Source organism: Balearica regulorum, chromosome 8 (assembly GCF_011004875.1).
Source record: "Balearica regulorum gibbericeps isolate bBalReg1 chromosome 8, bBalReg1.pri, whole genome shotgun sequence".
NCBI lineage: Eukaryota > Metazoa > Chordata > Aves > Gruiformes > Gruidae > Balearica > Balearica regulorum.
Window position 1 is genome coordinate 23,481,931 of NC_046191.1, and position 21,541 is coordinate 23,503,471.

General features: G+C 45.7%; 1 protein-coding gene across 6 annotated transcripts in view; it reads left to right on the forward strand.

The window, feature by feature from the left end:
• Positions 1-208: 208 nt before the first annotated feature.
• The window catches only part of NTNG1 (netrin G1), a 159,804-nt gene continuing 138,471 nt past the window's right edge, over positions 209-21,541 (forward strand). For all 6 annotated transcript variants that reach the window (XM_075760087.1, XM_075760085.1, XM_075760081.1 and 3 more), the window contains exons 1-2: positions 209-838; positions 6,924-7,631. In XM_075760087.1, coding sequence (XP_075616202.1) covers positions 7,386-7,631 — 246 coding nt within the window. In that variant the 5' untranslated portion in view covers positions 209-838; positions 6,924-7,385. The remainder of the gene's footprint in view (positions 839-6,923; positions 7,632-21,541) is intronic.

Consider the following 21,541-nt stretch of genomic DNA (forward strand, 5'->3'; position numbering starts at 1 on the left):
GCCGGACCCAGCGCTGCCGGGCTGGGCGGCTCCCGCCTCCGCCGGGGCTGCGGGCGGGGAGGGCAGCGAGGCCCCCTCGGGGACAGGCGGCACCCGCGGTGCACACACCACACACACCCCCCCCCTCCCGCGGCGGTCCGCTCGGCGGGGGCGGCGGGGCGGGGGGCGCGGCGGCGGGGGGGGGGGGGGGGGGGGGGGGGGCGGCGCGGCGGCGGCGCTAGGGCCGCGCGTCGCGCGGGCCCGGAGGTGGGGTAGCTGCCGCCGCCCCGCTCGCCGGCAGTCGCGGGGAGGTCGCTCCGAAGTGAGGAAGCGCCGCCGCCGCCCGAAGTTTGGTCGCGCCGCCGGGGACCGCCGCGCCGCAGCCCCGGTCCCGGCCCGCGCTCCGCCCCGCCGCTCGCCCCGCGCCTCATGCCGCGGTCGCCGGCGCCTCGCGCGGGGACGCCCCCGCCCTGAGCGGCGGTGACGGGCGGGGAGCCCCGGCGGGCAGCACCTGCGCGGCGCTCGCGGCGATGATCGCGCGCAGCCCGCCGCCCCGCCGAGCGCCGCAGGAGAGCGGCAGCCCGCCCGCCCAGCCGCACGCCCGCACCGCCGCCGCGCACCGCCCGCCGCCCGCGCACCGCCAAACTTCGACGCCGACAAGTGCCTAGGGCCGGCGGCGGCCGCCGCCCGCGCCCCGCCGAACCCCCCCGCGCCCCGCCGGCAACTTTCCCGAGGGGAAGCAACCCCCGCCCGCCCCGCGGCCCCTCATGCCGCCGCCGAGGGAGCCCCAGCGCGTCCCGGCGCCGCGGCGGCTCCGCGCCTCCCCGCGGTGAGGCGAGGGCGAGCCCGAGCCCGCGCGGTGAGTACCGCCCGCCCGCAACTCCGCGCGCCCCGGGGCGGGATGGGACGAGGGGGCTGCGCGGCGCGGCGGGGGCCGTGCTGGGCTCCGTGTGGTGTCCCCTCACCCTGCCGCCGCCCGCCCCCCCCCCGCCGAGGCTCGGACCGAGGGCGGATCGGCGCGGGCCGCGCGCCCCCTGCCGCCCGCGCGGAGCGGGGCCTGGAGCGGGGCCGGGCCGGGGCGGTACCTGCGCGGCGGCGCCTCCTCCGCGGAGCTCGGGCCGGGCCGCGCAGAGCCGGGCTTTGAGGGGCGCGGGGGCGGTGGGAGAGCCCCGGGGGAGCGTCTCGAGGGAGGGGCGCGGGCACGTCCCTCGCGCCGGCTCCCGCCCCTCAGCGCGGATTTTCCCGCCCGGGGGGGGGGGGCGGGTATGATGAAAGGCGCGTTTGCTGAGGGCGGGGGGAGGGAACAGCGCCCTGGCCGGGGAGCCCCCGGCGGGTCACCGGTACCCAACCTGGAAACAGTTCCCTCCCTCGCATCGGAAATTGCAGGCGGCTTTTCTAAGCGGTCACAGGCACAAACCCCCTCACGAAACCCCACGCGGCAGCTAGCAGCGCAGATCAGCTGAACCCGATAAACCAGATGCTTTTGCACTCCCAAAGTTGGTGCGTGTGCGGTTTTGGCCTCTGCTGAATATACTTGTATTGTTCTGCAATCAACTTTTCGATATTCCGGATCTGATGTGCTAGGAGCCAGCCTTACTTCTGCAGAGGCAGTGAGTGAAACAAACGGTGGAGATGCTTTTAAAGAGGGAATAAATCACTGTCTGGCCTAAGGACGATGCGGTTGAGGATGAGCAGCTGTGGCCTGGGCAGTCAGTCAAGGGAGGAAAACCACAATAGAACTTTCTCCGGTTTGTTTGTTTTTGTTTTGTTTTTGGTTTTGGTTTTTTTTTTATGTGTGGTGGTTTTGTTTTGGTTTGGTTTTTTTATTTGGAAGAAAAATAAAGGTTAATTTGTGGCATACTTTTGGAGCTTTAAAGGATATTTACCAGAGAGATTCCAGCAGTTAGTGGCGATTCGCACGGAGTCGTGGACTTTGTCATCAGCCCTCAGCCCTGTGACGCTGATAAGAAGTGGCACCAGCTTTCTAGCTACGTATGTAAAGTCTGGCGATAGCGCAGACCAGACTCGGGGTCCAGCAGGCATTCACCTTCGTTCAGTTTTGAGGCTAAGAACTTACAGTTAGAAAGTCATCCGCTCACACCACGACCTGAAAGCTTGGTAGCCCTGTACCCCGGATACACTGCCTGAGGAGCATGTATTACCTTATCGAGGGTGAAAAATAATGACCAAAAAAAACCTGCAGCCACCCCAAACACTAACTTACATTCTGAGAGGAAAAACTTGCAGAACAGATTAATGCTAGGTACGGAGATATTTAAGGTAATAAGCCACAATTACAAAGATTCTAGAGGAAAACCAAAGCAGCTAGGTATGAAAGCTCTAAAATTTAAATAACTGAAGTACTTTTACTCCATATGCTGACAGCTGATGATACCCAGCAAGTAATGGCAGCGATAGCGCGAGGTATCACTCAGCAAAGAAGGATGTGGGAAAACCAGATGTATTTTAAGTATAGTGCCGGATCCCAGTGTTTTGGTAGCAGAACACTGTGTTTTATTTTCTTCAGCCAATAGGTATTGACATTTTAAATTCCTCCTGAGGCAAAGAAATCTTTTTCTGCTAAATAGTTAAATAAGCTGAATAAAAATAGAATGTAAACTTTGTTTGGAGCAGCATCTGAGTCCAAAGGCACCACAGCAATTGTTTGGAATATACCATGTTTCATACAAGTATCGACAGAAAGTGTGTATTAAATCATTAAGTATGGGTTCCCTTCTTCTTTGCATAGATGAATAATTTTGCATTTATAAAAGGGATAGGGTTGCTGGTTTGTTTGGGTTTTTTTTATAAATATCAGGGCTTTATGTGTACCAGGTTCTCAAGGCGTCCAGGTGTAGCAAGGTATAAAACACTTGGGTTTTACTAAATGTAAGTTGCAAGTATAAGGATTAGTTCTGTTTTGTACTACACATTGTTTAATATGTTCTAAACTGTTTTTAAATAGTTAATAACTGGAGTGGACACAAAGGATCTTTTTACCTGGGCTTGATTAGATAGCATTCATCCGCTGAAGCTGTTAGGGGTACAAACTTAAAACACGTTTCCTTTGGAAAAAGCGGTTCTGCAGATGCGGGTGTCAGGAGGTGACAGCCAGCACTCCTCGCCTCGCTTAATGATTTTAGCCGGTGTTCCTCAGGCTGCCGTGCATTATAATAACGGGTTTGGCTCTCGTCCTTACTTGTGCGCGGTGGCAGCGTACCCTGTCAAATGCATGGTCTGTGGGAGAGGCGATCGCTTGTTATTTTATCGCCTCCTTCGCGGACCTGCTGTTTGCCAAAGATGGAGGCCAGGTGCCCACCCGTACGGTTTGCACGGCGACTTCCCGGCGGGGAGCTCGTGCAGGGCGTCCAGCCGACGCGGTTTGTGCGGAGGGAGTTATTTGGGGAAGAGGGTGGATTTTCATGGTGACGGAAGGAGGCAAAGGAGGAATGTTTGCTAACAACCCCTGACGAGATCTGAAGTTCTTCACTGGCACCGTTTCTGCCGAGGTGCATTTTAGCTGGTTTGTGAAGGGCTGCAGAATTAAAATGCTGCGAGGTGTGACTTACCTACCTGGAAAGGGATGCGTGTGCTCAGAGCTGCCTTCGCAGCAGATTTTAGTCGGGGTCAGCTGCGTGCCGTTCCTCTCAGACAGCCATAACGTACTCACTGTGGCCTGAACGCCCAGCACTTTGCAGAGGGAGCGATGCTCTGGGGGAAGGCGGAGGCAGCAGAAGTGGCCTTCAGCACCGTGGCCTCACGGTGTTTTCCATATTGCAGAGGCTACGGCACATGGGAACGTTCAAGACCCAAAATGTGCCGCGGTTCCTCCCGCCGTTGCCCCACAAAGGAGATCTCCAGGAGCGGCACGCTCTGGAGGCTTTGCATACATTAGCAGTTCGCGTTCCCTCGCCCTCAGTCAGCGAGGACGCTGCTCCCTCTTTGCCACCCCCGTGGGCCTCCAACATGCCCGACTAGCAGAGCACCGTGGGGTGCAGGGGATCGAGGCACCAGACGTTAGTTATTCCTGATATGTTTGATTGCTTTTTTGTAAGGTCAAACGCACAGGCATTATTGGGGACAAAAAAAAACGTCGCTTTGTGTTGCCCACAGCTAGAGGCTTAGCGCTGTGCGACTGGTACAGCTGTGAACTTCAGAAATGTTATTCTAAATGGGTTTTTTTACAGAATAATTCAAATAGATATGTCCTTAGCAATAGAGCACTGAAATGTAGAATGCATATCGTGAGTGACTCTGCAGGAATAAATATAAGCAAGACAAATCGTAGAGCTCCGTCAGAAAAACCCCAGCAGTGCTCAGCGCATGATCCTTAATGTGCTTTGGTCAATATCTTTCTCTGTATCAATGGAAGCTCATTAAAAGAAGATATTGCAGACTAACTGAGCCATGCCGTATTAGTTCTTGCCAAAGCTTGACATTTTTAATACATTAATAATATGTCTGTAATGTAATGGAAAACTATTAATCAGAACTGGTTATATGCCAGAAATTTAAGCTATAATTGGCTGCTTCTTGTCAGGAATGTCTGTCGTACACTGCTACAGCTGCCTAATGCTCCGATGTCTTGCACTCCTCTGCACTTTTTCCTTGTCAGTGCACTAAATTCGATCAATGTTATAGTCTATAATTCTGTGTAACGACCATCATTATGACTCTGGCTTACTTTAATGAGAATTCGTTATATGGGAAGTATTTTAGCACTGTGTGTTAAGGTAGTGGCATGCTTCACATTATTTTAGTCCTATCCAGTCCTCTTTATTAGTGGATCTGAGCCTCAGCAGTCATAAAAGGTTACAGGTAACTGAAAGGCTAGCAAGGAAAATATTAAAGAAATCAAATCTATTTTTGCCTGAATATACAGGCTCATAGTCTAAGGATAATTAAACTAACTTCTTATTTCTACACAGAAACATGATATTCACCTACTGTTTATTGCAGCTATGACCAAGCCTTCTCTAATACAGAGTATCTTTTGATTTGTCACAAATTTAAAATATTTTGGGTCCTTTTTTAGCAGAGCAGTTGTTTTCCTTTTGTATAATGCCTGTTTTAAGGCACAGGATTTGGGGGGGATTTTTTTCCCCTACAAAATAGTAAATTGCATTGGAAAGTACTAGAGGGAAAGGGCATGAGGTGTCTTTAGAATGACATGGAAAGTGTTCTCTGAATTACTGAATTCCAAGATAATAAGTAAACAAAAAAGAACGTAAGGTGGCTAGAAAGCAGTGGTGCTACACAGTGTGCTGCTTAAAAAGATTTTATTTTAATTTGGTCTCAGATATTTCTGCTTTTGTGTCAAATTCAGATTTGAAGCTTAAATATATTTGAACTAATTGAGAATTGTCATTGCATGAGAATTCAGATATTCTCTGCATATTCTGATAAAATATATGAGAGTTGTATGGTAACACTTGATAAAATGAATATAATGGAAAATTGCATTTACGTCCATACGGCAATTATTGTAAATTACTTTGCTATGGAAACACAATTCAACCATCTGTTGGCATTTCATAGTGTCTGTAGTTTAGCTCAGTTTAAGATGAAGCATTATTTAAATATAGGGAGGCCGTTTGCGAATAGCTTTGAAGATAAGTTTTGAAAAGGCATATTACCAAAGTGACGTGCTAAGGAGCTCACCGGGTCACATACCACTTCCCGTGGTTTTCGGGTATGGGAGGGTTCATGACACTGGGCATAATTTTAGACGGGGAACAAGCAAAGCGGGCTGCAAAAAGTGGTGACTTACGGCTGTTTCGTAACACATCTGACGGGTTTGTTAGATTTTAGCATCCAGAGAGACAGAGTGCAGAGGTGCTGCAGCGGCTGGCTGAAATCCTTCTCCTGCAGAGCGCCCGGGCTCCCCGTCCTTGGCTGGCACTGCTGACACCAGGCGCAGGCTGCGAGGAAGGAGTTGGAGTTCCTAGCCCTGGTTTTCTCCGTCCGCATTTAGGGAACTTACTCCATCTTTGCAGTTTCCCTCGTACATAATTTCTACTTTTACCTGTGTTTTTTAGCAAATGTATATTTTAAGTCTTTGTAATAACATCCTAGGATTTTGTACCTGTAAAAATATGATTGTGGTAATACAAACTGAGAGAATTTCTAGTTGCTTTCTGAAAAGAGAAAAGGGGCTATATCTGCTGTGAAATAAACAGTGTGTACGCAGGTACCCCCACCCCCAAACTTAGGAAAATAAGATTGCTATAACAGAGGGGGAAAGCATTCTTACAGTAAGCTACAAATGAACCGTTACCTTTATCAGTAGTTTATCATCAGTGTGATCAGTAAATCACAGTTCAAAGAAAAAAAGAAGGGAGCAAAGCTCTTCCAATGCTAATGAGAAATTTCAAGGAAACGGAAGCATGCTTGCAATATCTTTGTTACTCTTCAAAAAAACCCAAACAACCAACAGAAAAAAAGCCAACCAAACAAAGAAATGTGTAAGGCTTTTGGAGCTCTCTGAGGTCCTCTTGGCAAGAGACTATCAGCACCTGGTAGCCCTGATACCCATCTCTGTGTCACTCCAATAAATAGCCTTCCTGCCGCTGCCCCGTGGCGCTGGGCTGCCTGCTCCCCTGCCTGCCTGCCTGCCCAATCTGGGCTATGCTTGGGTTCAGTAGTTTGCTCTCCGGTTTTGCTAGGGTGAAAATACAGTTTTGGAAGCAGAAACCCGTAACTCACCTGGAATGTCATAAATCTGTCTTTGTTAGAGAAGAGTTAAATCCTTCATGTCAAAATACTTTTCACTGTGAATGATTTTGGTAGCTTGTTCATTCTAGCACAGCACCCATGGTAAAGGTTATCCATATTATACCAATTTGCTTTATATTGCATCAAACCTCCAAAATGTCAACATATCATATATTTTTGTAATGCATTGATTCTTGGACAATAACCCTAACTCTTATTGTTTCTAAAAGGGTGCTGGTGCCAGAAGAAAAGAATGATTGATGGGAAACAGACACGAGCCTGTAGACACTCATCCTTTTGCTTCGGATACCGATTTATCAGTGCGTCTGGGCATCCCCTGTGAGCCCTGAACACAGAGGATCACTCAGGGTTATCGACAGTGTAGCTGAAGACCTGCAACTTCACAAATTATTATCTGCTATTGGACATCTTTTACAAGAAGCCCAGACAGATACGTTATAAGACAAAGGACAAGTGCTGCGTTGCTGTGAAAGGCTGTCACCTGGGTCTCAGTGGCTTCTACCAAAGTCTTCAATTTAGTGAAACAAACACCCTATCCTAATGCTTCACATTTGAGTTGGAACTTATTTTATAAAATATTTACATGTATATGTATGTATATGTATAATCTATAGACTGCACATACGCCAGTACTGCGCATCCTTACGAAGGTGACATAAAAGGATTTAGAAATGTATTTGTCAAGATTCCTGTCACTTCACGCCCTCTGGGTTACCGTATCCTCTGTGATGCAGCATTACCCTTCCGTGTGGGGACACTATGATGTGTGTAAGACTCAGATTTACACAGAAGAAGGAAAAGTATGGGATTACATGGCGTGCCAGCCAGAAGCCAGAGACATGATCAAATACGTAAAAGTGACTCTGGATCCCCCAGACATAACGTGTGGAGATCCTCCTGAGACTTTCTGTGCAATGGTAAGGCAAGCTTTTCGTTTTGCATAATTAGTGGGTATATATTTGTGATAGATGGCTTCAAAATGGAAGCCCTAGAGCACATGTGTAATTATCCAAGAAAATCTGCATCATATTCTGAATGCGAAAGGTTCTGCTGAACAAAATGCCGAGCAGTACATTAAGCTGGGCAATGAGATGTTCTACTTATGGGGACCTAACTTGACTTTGTCTGAATTCGGTGAACCTCTCAGTCAACTTTTAATGACTGAAAAGATAGCAGTGTAAAACTCCTAGCATGCTAACCCGTAACTGGGGTACGTTTGCCTGGATCGCAAAAGACTTGAGTGAATTGGTTCCAATACAATAATCTGAAAGCATCATAGTGTGGTATAATTCAGCATCATTTCCAAACATGAGACTGCTGTTAGAAACTCAAACTACAGAAGCTCAAATGGTGGTGGGAGCTGGGCTGGTGGAGTTTTTCTAGCAAGCCCACGCAGCCGTGGGCAGCACTGCTGGAGCCTTGCTGCCACATGCAGCAGGCGCGTACCAGCAGGTCCATACCAGCGTGTGTGGACTGTGCAGCAAGAAACACCTTCAGGTGGGGGCCAGCTCTGCCAGCTACTGACAGCTTTCTTCTTTAACCAAAGCTGTAGGCATTCAAGCCAACTAAAAGAGACCAAAGGCAAGCTCCTTAATTTAGATGTTCCTAAAATTAGAGACTAGTTTTGGAAATGTTGGGCTTAGTAAATAGTTGTACAGGTATGAGAAACCAGGCAGACACTATATATATATCAACCTTCTACAGCTGTGCTGCTCCCAACTGTTTGATAGATTGTGCTGTAAGAGGTCATTCGAGTTAAAGGCAATCTTCAATTTGTAGGTAACTTGTTTCTCCTCACGATCACAGAGAATTCATGATAGATGTACTTACATCTATTAATAAAGCACTGGAAACGTACGTCACATTACCTACGTAATTTAATTTGAAAAACCTTTGAGTTCTGGTAAGTGAGGTTATCATAACTGAGAAAAGTCTACAAGATATTTATTTGCCTGTGTACGAATCATCATTGCTGTGTGACAGCATCCCTGCAGGAAGGAAATTTGCTTTTAAATGCCTTATGGTATCATTTTCAACCACTACTGTTCTGTAAGGAGTTCGGGTCCAACCACACGTACATTTAGGGCATTATGTGCATGCATGCAGCTGCTTCCCACGTACATTATGGTAATAGCCACGTGATAAATTGCGGAGCTACGTGCATAAATTACATTCACTGTGAACCTTTGACTGCATCACTTGCTCTCTGCCCACTAATCCATCTCTGCTGACATGGCTTTGACACTCTAAACCTCCAAGCAGCTTCAAGCAGCCACTGTTTGAAAACAAATAAAAGCAACATGCCTGGTGTAATACGGTCTTTTTCTTTTTTCTTTATCTTGAAACTTGTTTTCTCCCTCAGAATAGTAATAGCTAGGTTTAGCCTAGCTAAACTGAGGTTTAGCCCTCAATCGGTGACATTTAGTAACTCATCATCTAGTGAATAAGAAAAGTTGTTCTTTTAATGCAAAAGAAACTGCCCAGCAAACTTGTTTCTTCCTTTTAACACAGACAAACATTGTAGCAGTTCCTGTCTTAAGTAATTTTTTAAGTTTCTGAATGCCTTGGTTATCAGTCCACTCTAGTTAGAATAATCATTTTAAACAAACAAAAGACATTTTGATTAAATTTAAGTTTTAAAAATGGTGCCAGAACTCCCCCTGAAAACGTTTGACCTAGCAAGGTCCTCGATGCTGCGATGCGGGATGAGAGTTGGCTTGGGAATGACCTGAGGTTACAGCTGTAGCTCACCTGCTGCTTAAGCCCTTGAGATGCAGAAGGCCACCAGAATCTTGACATGAGAAGCAGAGAAAGAGGAAGGACTGGGGAGAGAGTGTGCACAATGAGGGTGTGTATTCAGTGGTGTGAGTGTAGAGTGACTCCTACGTGATAAACTGTTGTATTTGCTTTCGGTATAGATGTATATTGTACATATACACTATACTCAGACAGGCATTGGTAATGTCTTGAGTTGCTTGAAACATGAGGAAAATGGCAGAAATATTTGACGTTCCTGAGGTACTGCACAGCAGCAGAGCACTCTCATCCCTGAAAATGCTTCATGTCTATTTGTACTATAGCTACATGTAGAAATTACACATTTCCTTCAACATGAGGTTTTATGTATTTGTAGGGCTGAGTCTTTGGCATTTCCCAATGAGGAAATCTTTTATTTTTGTGTTCACTTTGAGTTTTAGAAAAGGAGTTGAGAAGCTAGCACTGACATACTTGGAGAAGGTGGGCAGTGGCAAAAAGTGCATTCCTGTTAGGCATGTTCTTGCCCTAAAAATCCCAAGTCTGAACTGACAAGAGATCCAAAGGTTTCTTTTCAGCATGGTGAACTGCCGAACTGACCTACACAAATGCTCGGGTTTATTGTTGTGAGGATCCAATACTTGGGTGCTAAACCTGCGTGCCAGTGTTTTGTTATTGACATCACGTTAACGCTGCCTTGGAGGAGATCAGGGTCCTTTCAGATATCGTAACAATAAGCAAGGGTACCAAACAGCTGAGCTTGCTTCTGCAGGAAGAGGAGGGGGATGTTGAAGCAGCCTCCTGTTTTGTTTCCATATCAGTTCTCTGACCAGGCTTAGTAATTTCCTGTTCACCACAGACTATACCGACTGAGGTACTAGCTGCTGAGTGTGTGTCAGCTATCAGTGTAGTAGAATCATAGAATCATAGAATGGTTTGGGTTGGAAGGGACCTCAAAGATCATCTAGTTCCAACCCCCCTGCTGCGGACAGGGACACCCTCCACTAGACCACGTTGCCCAAACCTGGCCTTGAACACTTCCAGGGAGGGGGCCTCCACAACCTCTCTGGGCAACCTGTTCCAGTGCCTCACCACTCTAACAGTAAAGAATTTCTTTCTAACATCTAATCTAAATCGACCCTCCTTCAGCTTGAACCCATTCCCCCTTGTCCTGTCACTACACTCCCTGATAAACAGTCCCTCTCCATCTTTCCTGTAGGCCCCCTTCAGAAACTGGTAAGCCACAATTAGATCTCCCTGGAGCCTTCTTTTCTCCAGGCTGAACAGTCCCAACTCTCTCAGCCTGTCCTCATGGGAGAGGTGCTCCAGCCCTCTGATCAGCTTCGTGGCCCTCCTCTGGACTCTCTCCAACAGCTCCATGTCTCTCCTGTACTGGGGCCCCCAGAGCTGGATGCAGTACTCCAGGTGGGGTCTCACCAGAGTGGAGTAGAGGGGCAGGATCACCTCCCTCGACCTGCTGGTCACGCTTCTTTTGATGCAGCCCAGGACACGGTTGGCTTTCTGGGCTGCAAGCGCACGCTGCCGGCTCATGTCGAGCTTCTCATCAATCGATACCCCCAAGTCCTTCTCCTTGGGGCTGCTTTCAATCCATTCCTCGCCCAGCCTCTAGTCGTGCTTCGGATTGCGCCGACCCACATGCAGGACCTTGCACTTGGCCTTGTTAAACTTCATGCGGTTCGCACAGGCACACCGCTCCAGCCTGTCAAGGTCCCTCTGGATGGCATCCCTTCCCTCCAGCGTGTCGACCACACTACACAGCTTGGTGTCGTTGGCAAACTTGCTGAGGGTGCACTCGATCCCACTGTCCATGTCGCCGACAAAGATGTTGAACAGTGCCGGTCCCAGTACCGACCCCTGAGGAACGCCACTCGTCACCGTTCTCCACTTGGATATTGAGCCGTTGATCACAACTCTTTGAGTGCGACCATCCAGCCAATTCCTTATCCACCACATGGTCCATCCATTGAACCCATGTCTCTCCAGTTTAGACACAAGGATGTCATGCAGGACAGTGTCAAATGCCTTGCACAAGTCCAGGTAGATGACGTCAGTTGCCCTTCCCTTATCCACAGACGCTGTAACTCCATCATAGAAGGTCACCAAGTTTGTCAGGCACGATTTGCCCCTAGTAAAGCCATGTTGGCTGGCACAGGTTATATCCCTGAAACACAGCCAGACCGAGAGGTTCACCCAAGTCCTGCTGGGAGACTGTGGTAAAACCTAAGGCAGTCTGAGAGGGAGATGAGAATACTCTGCAGTAACACACAGTGCAATCCTGCATTGCAATGCACGCAAGCATGCAATACAGAGGACATGGGCAGTTAGTGGTAAAATTTGCCTCTTACTTATTGCTGCATATTCCCTGTGGAATTAAATGTTCTTACGAGTCCATTATGAACTTTTACTCAGTGAGCTTCTTTAGTCAACAGACCAAATAACGAGGTTTTGCTCATGCAAATTTGTTGCAAAATGCAGCACTCCTCTAGTTGGTAACTAAACCCAGCACGTGGCAGCTCACCACTTGTGCCTTTGGGTCGTCCCTCCAGGACGGCATCCACAGGTATTACAGGGAACATGTAGCAGGAAAACTATCCTACAATTGCTTTTGTGCAATCTATTCTGAGAATAACATTATAGTTTCTGGTGACATTCAGTATTGACAACTTGTGAGATTATTCTGAAACCTCAAACCCCTGGAGTCCTATGATTATGAGAGATTCTCAGCTTTCATTTAAAACATCATCTTTATTTTCCTAGTCCTTCTGGTTGCAGAGAAAAGTTTGAAAATGAAACTGAGAAGCTCAAAAAGCAGAAGCCAAGTAAATAGCCCTTCAAATTATTATTTGTTTCAAATCTTATAATCTTTAAAGTTGCTCGGGATTTTTAGAGTTTAGGAAAAGATTTTGCTCAAGAAGAGAGATGCATGAAAGAAGCATCCAAACAAATGAGTGGCTTAGAGCAGTGAATGCTCACGGTTTCTGGCCGAGGAATTGCTTGTGTCCGTAAGGAGGACGTGACAGCATCCTTCCCCGACAGGTAGTACTCCTCCTGCCTGCAGGATAACCAGCCCCCCGCAGAGGGCTTCACTGGTCACCTCTGGCTTCCCTGCACGTTTTAAAGCAATCTCTAGCTGCTTAGAGCGAGGCACGCATGCTGGCAGATGACACACATTGCTTTCCGTGGCATTCCTTCGAGGAAATTTGGCTGTCCTTTATCAGTCACAGAGTTGGACTGGCAGGTCATGGCGTTTGAGCCAGCGTGACCATTCCTGTGGGTCTGTAATTCATGACCTTTGAGCGTTTGGCGTTGGTAAGAGTGTATCTGGCACCATGCGCTTACGCTTATTTGGCCTGGCAGGAGAGGGAAGGGGAAGGGGAAGGAGAAGAGAAAGAGGCTACTTCACGTTTTCAGAACTGCAGGGTTCACTTTGCAGAGATACTGTAAGCAAATTTTAAAGTACCTGGGGGGGTAGTTCTTGTGGCCTGCAGCATTTCAGTTTGCAGAACAAATCTGCTTTAAATCCCCAGGAGTGACTAACAGTCGGTGAAATCTGCTACTGCCCTCTTTGTATGCACTCATTACAACTTCACAAAACTCTGTCCAGTTACACAGTGAAAGAAATCTGACTTTTCACGACCGTCACCACCTTTTGCCCTACCAGAACAGCGCATAGGTGGCTTCTGACTTCTTCATTTCTCAAACGTTTGCTGGCTGTGCCCGCAGTGCGCGGGTCGGGACCCCCGGAGCTGGGGGGCTGGCCCCAGCGCTGAAACGCAGCCGATAGCGTGGGGTGGCACACAAGCCTTCGCCAGCATCCCTGTGGAAATTCATCACGAACTTAACCAGGAGACTCCTAGTGGCTATTGCTGTGATGTGCAAATTACTGTGATGTGAATTTACCTTACCAACCTATGTTTGCGGCTGAAATGGCAACATAAAAATACAATTTTCTGCTTATGTTTAGACCTAGCTATCATAACACCATCCCACATCCCAGTGGCTAAAAAATTATGAAATTATCGGCAGTTATCGTTGCCTGCAGCTAATTTTTTTCATAGGTTAAACAGAAGCTTGAAAAGAAGCCTACAGACGGGAGTCCTGTGCATTTGTACAATTTATAGAGCAGAAATGCTGATGACAGTATAAATTTGAGCCCTTGAGTGCTACTCTGTATTTCATAGCCAATCAAAACTAAATTAAGAAACAAAGATTATTAACAAGTCTTCTGTGCATGTAATTCTGGCATAATATTATGAGGTGGACATTAAATTTTTTCCCTCTGAGACTTTCAGCATCATTAATATAGCATTCCTTTAATTACAAGTAGGCTCATATTCCTTAAAAAAGGGAAAATACTCCATAGTGTAATTAGTGATACCATTATTATGTTTACTGAAATAATTAAATGAACACAGATATTCTTCTGAGTAACGTATAAGTCAAAATGTGAAATAAAAATGTATTTTTGGAGGCATTTTGGTATGCATACATGCATTCTTGGGTAAGACATTTTAAAACAATATTGAACAGTACCTTTAAGAGGTGCTGATAAAAAAAAAAAGGTTTTTCTCTTTTATGGGCTGAATAAGGCCATATGATCTTTCATTTTTGTTCCGTCTGTGCAATATTATTAGGTAGCATGGGGTAGAATGGGAACAGGGAGTTAAAGGTGAGGCTATTGTTACTGTCTCGTTTAATGTGGATTTTCATAGTTGCATAATTTAAAAGTATGTACATCTCAACGTTATCGCGGACTTTATTTACAATACCTGTGTTTGTCTATTTTGAACTCTTTTGAGCACATTTAACTAATATGAGTGTTGCTTTGTCATTGTTGGGAAAGAACCTTTTCCTTCAGGGAGCTGAGTTTTGATTCTGGTGTTTCCTCTTAAGTTACTGGGTATTTCATTTCATTTCATTTCTAGTACCACGAGATCTGTATGGTGTACTACAGCCCCCCCCGCCCCTTCTCCTCTCCCCTGCTCAGGCAGGAAACCTCCACCACTCCACTGATATGGCCATTCCCATGAAAGCACCGCGTTGGTCCTTACGTTGGAGCCTCAGAGCAGAGCAGCTAGCAGGACAAGAGGAAAACGGGAAGCACACACCATGCCCTTTGCTCCTGCCATCCCCCCCCGCCGGTCCTACCTGTGCCTTTGGTGGCAGCCTGCCCGCAGGCTCTTCAGAGGCGCCTTGCTCCTCGGACCTCTTGGTTTCATGAAAGAGGAAAAAAAATGGATATTCTTAATGACAGCAGGAATTTTAAAAAAAAAAAAAAAAAGGTTTGGTAAAATCTCTGCTTTCTTCCAACTGGAAGCAATCTAAAAATTAATAATTCTCATAAATCTAAACTGAGGATTGCCAGTAAAACAGATTTGCATTTTATTCATCATCACACATCAAGATTCCCCAGTAAGTCATTAACAAAACTCTCTCCAGTTGCTATTTTTCTTTTTTCGTTGTTTTTCTCCTCAGTTACACTTTGGGTACTGGAATGTTTTCAAACCTTAAACAAAGCAAAAGCACGCCCACAAGGTACTTAAGTTGTTAAAAATATTTGGGGGTAAAACAGAGTTCCTAAACAAGGGCTTCTACTTATTTTCAGTTGCAGAGTTTTAAGGCACACATCACTACTATGTGTAAAAGTGCATCCTTTTAACGAGATGTATATTTTATAAATACGTTTCGTAGAAGCTGCTTAACTGCTGCTTTTAATGCTGCCTTTATTCCATTTGGTACTTGCTCTCCCATTCTGTTTTTTCCCCTGAAGTTAGCTGGAAATACTAGACATTTGTAGCTAACACAATGATCAATTTATTGTAGTAATAACTGATCTTAGAAAGCAAGGGAGCGCTGGGGGCGATTGTGGCTCTGCTGATGAGGTTCTTGCAAACACCTGAGCTGGTGTCCCCCCGCTGCCCTTGGCCCCCCGGGCACCCCGGAGCGCCTTCCCCCACCTGCCGAGGGGGGTATCTGGGGGAGCTGCCCCCCAAGTACTCTGAGGGAACTTGGGCTTTTGGTCTTGTTTGGGTGTGAAAACAGCAAGTTTAGAAGGAAATAAACAGCTTCCACTGTAAAAAAGGATACCCTGACATCCACGGGGGAATCTGAATGGTTTGCTATCAGTGCAGCTGGACCAAAACATCCCCATAGCAGCACCTTTAGTGCCATCTTCTGCAATAAAACAATACTACTTTGTAAATAAAAGTTTTACTAGCAACATATTGTAATGTGAACCTCTTCTGGTGAGGCAGAGGTGATCTTGAGCCTGTGGCTCACTGCAGGGAGACTCTCCTAACAAACAAGATTTCCTGGGGTGCAGAGCAACAATGCAGTAAAGCCGCATCCCAACCAGCGCTCCTCGCCCGGGGTAGCACAGCACATCCCTCCCACCCTCCGGGGTGGCACAGCACATCCCTCCCACCCTCCCGGACTGAGGGGAGGCGGCAGCAGGTGACACCACTCCTTCTCTGCTAGAAGCCCTGAACTGAGATTTTTTTTTTTCCCCCAGGGGAATAAGTCCCCCTTTCAGCATGACGACCTTTGCTTTCTAACCCGCTGGCATCAGGCAGTCAGCCTGGAGCAGCGGCGGTGCAGGATCGCGCCCCTCACGGGAACAGCCAGTTTGCTTTCGCACATTTTGGTCACGGGCACGATGCCCTGTGGTCCCATGTGAGCTGTGCAGCATTAGGCTTTCCAGGCTGCTGTCTCATTTTGAGGACAGTATACAAGGAGTGTGATATTATATTTCTTCCTGCTGTGATGGACAAGTCTCAGAATTTTGGATTTACTTGGCAGAATTGAGCAGAGCGAGTTTTATGCTGCTCAGGTTTGTCCAAATTATCTGGACAAACACATTTTTCCTTCTTCATTTAGTACCTGTTTGTCTATAAACCCCAGAGTTTTGTGTTTCTTTCTTGCAGGGCTTGTACTTTGTAACAGCTAAGAATCACTAGAAACCAAATGTAGGTTCTTGAGGCACTTCCATAAATTAAAATTTCCATTTGCAAGCACCTTAGTTGAAACAAAGCCAAGTGAACTTGGCCGAGAGTTCTGCAAACCCTGTGTACATCAGGACAACCAACCATTCTGGTTAGCGGGCTCCCCTGGAGTCCTTCGAGAAGGCAAAGTCAATAAGTTGACTCCCAGATAATGATTTTAACATTTAGACATTTGTTACTTATAAAGCAGCCAGTCCTATATACAGTCCAAGTCGCCGCATGCAAACATTTAAGCCCACAATATTCTGCCTGAGGATCCAAGAAAAAAAAATGTACAGACTGAGTTGATAATCAGGCTCTCATCCCTTCTGCTCTGCGCTGTGGAGCAGAGAGGGAGAAATCCAGAGAAGCATTAGCAGTCCCTGTTGACAAAGCATGGAAATTACCCGTCTCCTTACACAGCGATGAAAACCTGTCATTTGTTTTTATCCACAGAGCTTAGGAAGGGCTGAATTTGTGGGAGCTGCTGAATTTTAGTATGAGTACCGCTGCTTCTTTTTTTTTTTTTTTTTTAAAAAAAACAACACTTTTTTGCCAAAGCTACAATTTGATACATAAAACACCCCACATACCTATTTAAGATTAGCTAAAACCAGGTAAGACATCTGTTAAACCAAATATTTCTTGACTTTTTTCAGGGCTTATAAGTACTAGCTAGATCTGAAAAGTCAAAAATAATCCCAGATACTATTAAGGTCATTGAGTGCCGAGACGCACGCCCCTGTGCACACTGGGATGCTGATCTCACCAGCTGAAAAGTAGGAAGTAATTCTGTACCCGATTTACTTGTAGAAACAATGGCTGTTGATACACATTTTCGGTAGGGAAGTTTTTGTTTTCACAGGTCACTTCCAGTGACACCATCTTGATCTACAAGTACAAATATAGCTAGGGACATGAAAATCCTTGGCATTGAGCTGGCTTGGCAACGTGCATAAGTGGTTTCATGTAGCTTTGATGTTTGCTGTATCGTATTTTCTGTAAAATGATTTTATTTCTTCTAGTTCTTTAGGCAGATTGTTTAGCTAGAATTTAGGAATAAAAAAGGAGAGGAAAGAAAAGGGCGCAAATGAATTTTAATTATATTTATTACAAGCAAGAAATTGTACTATACCAGAGATATTTTATGTCAGGCTTCAGCCCAGAGAGAATTTTTATAGCTAAGTAGTTGTAAAACCTTTAAAAGAGGACACCATTATGATGAGAGGAGCATTTTCTTACATGTACATACTGTGTCTTTCTAGCATCCTGGTGCATTTTAGATTTTTATCCGTAAAACTGTCAGGAGCCATCATTTTAACTCATCAATTTGATTTTTACCATCTACACCTGCTCATAAGGCACTTTCCTCCAGTGAAAACTAGAAACTGCTTGTGGGTGACATTTACAAGTGACTGGGGCGGGGGGGAGGTTAAAAAAAAAAAAAAAAGGAACAGCAAACAACTACACAAAAGCCCTCATCTTTTAAAAACAACAACGTGCATAGCTATAGAAAAAAAGTACAGAATGTAATTTTCTGACTGCTAAAACAACTCTTTCTACTTGTGCTATTTTCCCCATCTATTTTTATCGCAGCCTTCCAGACTCTGACATGCCTCTTGGCTTCCTTGACCATATGGATCTGCCAAGCGGTACGAATACTGTAGGGATAGCCTGCAGAAATATCCTAGCAAGGCGTCTTGCTTTGCAGGAGTTTGCTCAGACTTCCAGAAACATCAAGCAATGGGTTTGCTGAGTTTACGGGGTTCGAGCTTTAGCTTTCCTCACTAAAATTTTGGGGTAAATTTTTGCCAGCAGTTTGCACCTGGATTCCCCTTTCTCCTGAAAGAGAAGTGAGAGAAGCTTTTAAAAATAAAAGGTTAACAACATACAAGCTTTTTGTTATCTGAAGCATTGGCTTTGATTTTTTTTTAGAAATGTATCCTTCAACAACTAAAAAGCAGGTAGAGGTGAATATATTTCATGCCTAAGAGTGTGTGTTTGATTTTCCATAAACAGCACTTAAAATATGATCTTCCACTGAAATTAATGTGCCCTGTGTAAGTCAACAGAAGGACTTCTACTGATCTCAATGGATTGTGCCCAGACACTGTTTCCTTAGTATTGAATATTATTCTCTGCACTGTGCCAGTTTGAAACTCTCAACTGGAAACTTTAAAACCATCTTAAGTAAAAGCAAAATTAACAGTATGCCTTTATCTTTTCATCTTTTTCTTTTCAGTTATAAAATCTTTACTCATTATACTGGTGCTTGGTTTTGGATTACTTCACCCCTGTGAGCTTCGATGCAAGGCTGATTGTCCCTAGTGACAGGACAAGATTTGGTTAATGGGATACATTTTTTTCTTGGGTACAGTTTTGGCAATTTTGGGGCATCCAAGAACGTACTGAAAGCATATTTTAGACCTTCTAGCTGGAAAGTGCAAGCTAGAATACGCATATAGAATACATTTAGGGGTTTGCGTATTAAAATATATTATTTTAGCTTTATGCTTCTCATGGCTTATATATAAATAATTAAAAAGGACAGAAGACTATTACTGAATAATCTTCCCATAGTTCTCCATAATTGCACCATCATTGGTTGCAGCACTCAACATTAGCTAAGCATCATAATTTATAAACTTCAGGTTTTATAGGTTTAAAAGCAAGTCTCCAAACAAGATTTCAACAGTTCCATTTGTTTGTTAATCAGAAAAGATAGGGATTTCAGCAAAACATTTTGTGAAATTTTAAGCCGTAATAGTATGCCATTTTTAAACATTAAACAATAGACAAGTGATTGATGTCTGAAATTCACAGGGGGGTTGTTTGTTTCCCAAAGCCATACACACATTTGTTTCCCCTCCTTCTACAAGTTCTACAAGTTGTTCTTGCAAGTTCTCAGCTGGTGTAAAGCGGTGTATGGGCATCGAATGGGATGGTGCAGCCACTGCAGAGAAGGTGACTCCCATACGTCTGCCACTTGCGCCGTCCCCGCACCCCTCCCTGGGGCCAGCTCCTCGCTCCAGCCCCGATGAAGTGGAGACTCTTGAAAGTGGCAGAGAAAAGGAAGACTGAAGAGAGAAATGGGGAGTTGCTCCAAAGAACACAAGAGCCTGCGTGCCTGCCTTCCTCCTGGCTGGATCCCCATCTTGTCACACCTTAAGGGCTCTCCAGCTTCAGAAGCCACCAGAGCCGATAGGTTTGTTCTAATTTACACTTCTGCCACCCCTTTTTGGGCAACAGTGTCTTAAAATGGTACAGACCCATACAGACCTCAGTTGTGAACCTTAGACGTGAAATGTTTTTGAAATCCTTTTGCAGTCTTAAGGTTAAGGAGTTCAGCAGTAGGATGGGAGAAGCGCGTGCTGAAGTGTGGATTGGTTTATGGGGACCCCCTCATCGTGCTGCTTTTCCTAGGCACAGTCTGCAAGAGAGTAAATATGTTGCAGGAGTGCAGAGAAAGCAGGCACAGGCTCTTTCAGGCAGCGTTCGACTCTCCTGATCAATAATAGTCTGACTAAGAATTTGGAGTAAATGTCATTCTGGTGATTTTATCTTGTCAAGGGCCTCATACTGGTAAGTGATGGGTTTGGAATGATAAAATTGCACATAAGATCAGAAACAAAAAAAAAAATCAGACAGCAGAAGGGCCCCACTGAATTCAACCTTAGCCTCAGGTTTTTTTCAGTTCTCATCCTCAAGGTCATTGCACCTATGCTAATGCAACTGTCAGCACCCTCCTCCTGCCAGGCCAGTTCCTTCTGATACCCCAAAAGAAGATTTACAGGAGCTGACCAAGAAAAAATAATGCTTTTCACAAAATAACTACAGAGATGAATGGCACCTGTGATGACCTATTTTAAAACTCTTTTTTTTTAATGACACCACCTTACATGAGCTTCTCTAAACTCTTGTCACGTAAGACAGACACAGCTGGGGGTTTTTTGGCTTTCATCCTAGTCAATGTCCAAGGCCTCAGAAGGTAGGCGTAAGGACGATGCTGAGCAAGCCTTTGCTGTCACTGCCTTTACTCTGGATTAGTAATTGGTTTGTTTATAATTATGAGCTGTATAAACCCTTGCAGGAAGAACAGAACATGTTTACCTTTACAATGATGAAATCATAAATTGGAAATGCCTTTGGAATTCCAAAACATCCCTCTTAACCAGGGATCAGATCCACAGTGTTTTACTGGGAAGCACGTGCGAATACCTGCGGTTCAGCTGTAGCAAAAGGCTGCTGCTGAAGAACAAGGGCGATAAACCTCCTCGCTTGAGCTAGCAATGACAGTCTACAAGGTGACGCTGGTCTTGGTGGCAGACCCTGCCCTGTGATCCTACGCCTGCCCAGAGCGTCCCAGGAGGCGTTGCAGCCCCTAAGCAACCCGTGCACATGGAGAGAAGTGTGTGGCAACGTTGCATCTCAGAAGACGACGACAGAGATCCCTCCTATCTCTCTGCGGATCTTGGAGGATGCTTGGATAATTTGTTTGCAGGAGAAATCAGCTTTTCTCCATGTAAGATATGCTTGTGAGATTCCAACAGTATCGTCACACAGACTTTGTTGGAAGACATTATCTGGCTCATAGACGTGAAGCAGGGAAGCTTATAATTGAGCCTACAATACTGCTGTATCCGACAGTACACGTCTGCTTCAGCCTTCCACTTTGGACATCTCCACATGCCAGGTGGCTGGGTTCAGTTATTGTTGGTTTTAATAATTTATAGTTTTCTGACCTAGGTTTCTTAATGCTTTATGCAGAAAAAACAATACAGAAAGTAAACACATAACACAAAATATGGGCACACTTTACAGGTAACTTACAGAGCCTTAAGCTAATGAGAAATTAGAGTCCATTTCTATAGTACCTGTGGCTCAACATCTTATTCCGCAATCAGTGGACCTCACAGGCATTGAGCAGATCTGCAGCCATGGAAAAGAGCTATTTTCAAATTTGGTTTGGGTTTTTGTGGAACGTTTTTAGCTTTTCTCAATTCCAAGTAGTTCCAACTACTTTTTTTTTTTTTTAATATAATTTTGTTTTTGTTAATTGTATGTGTAAAGGT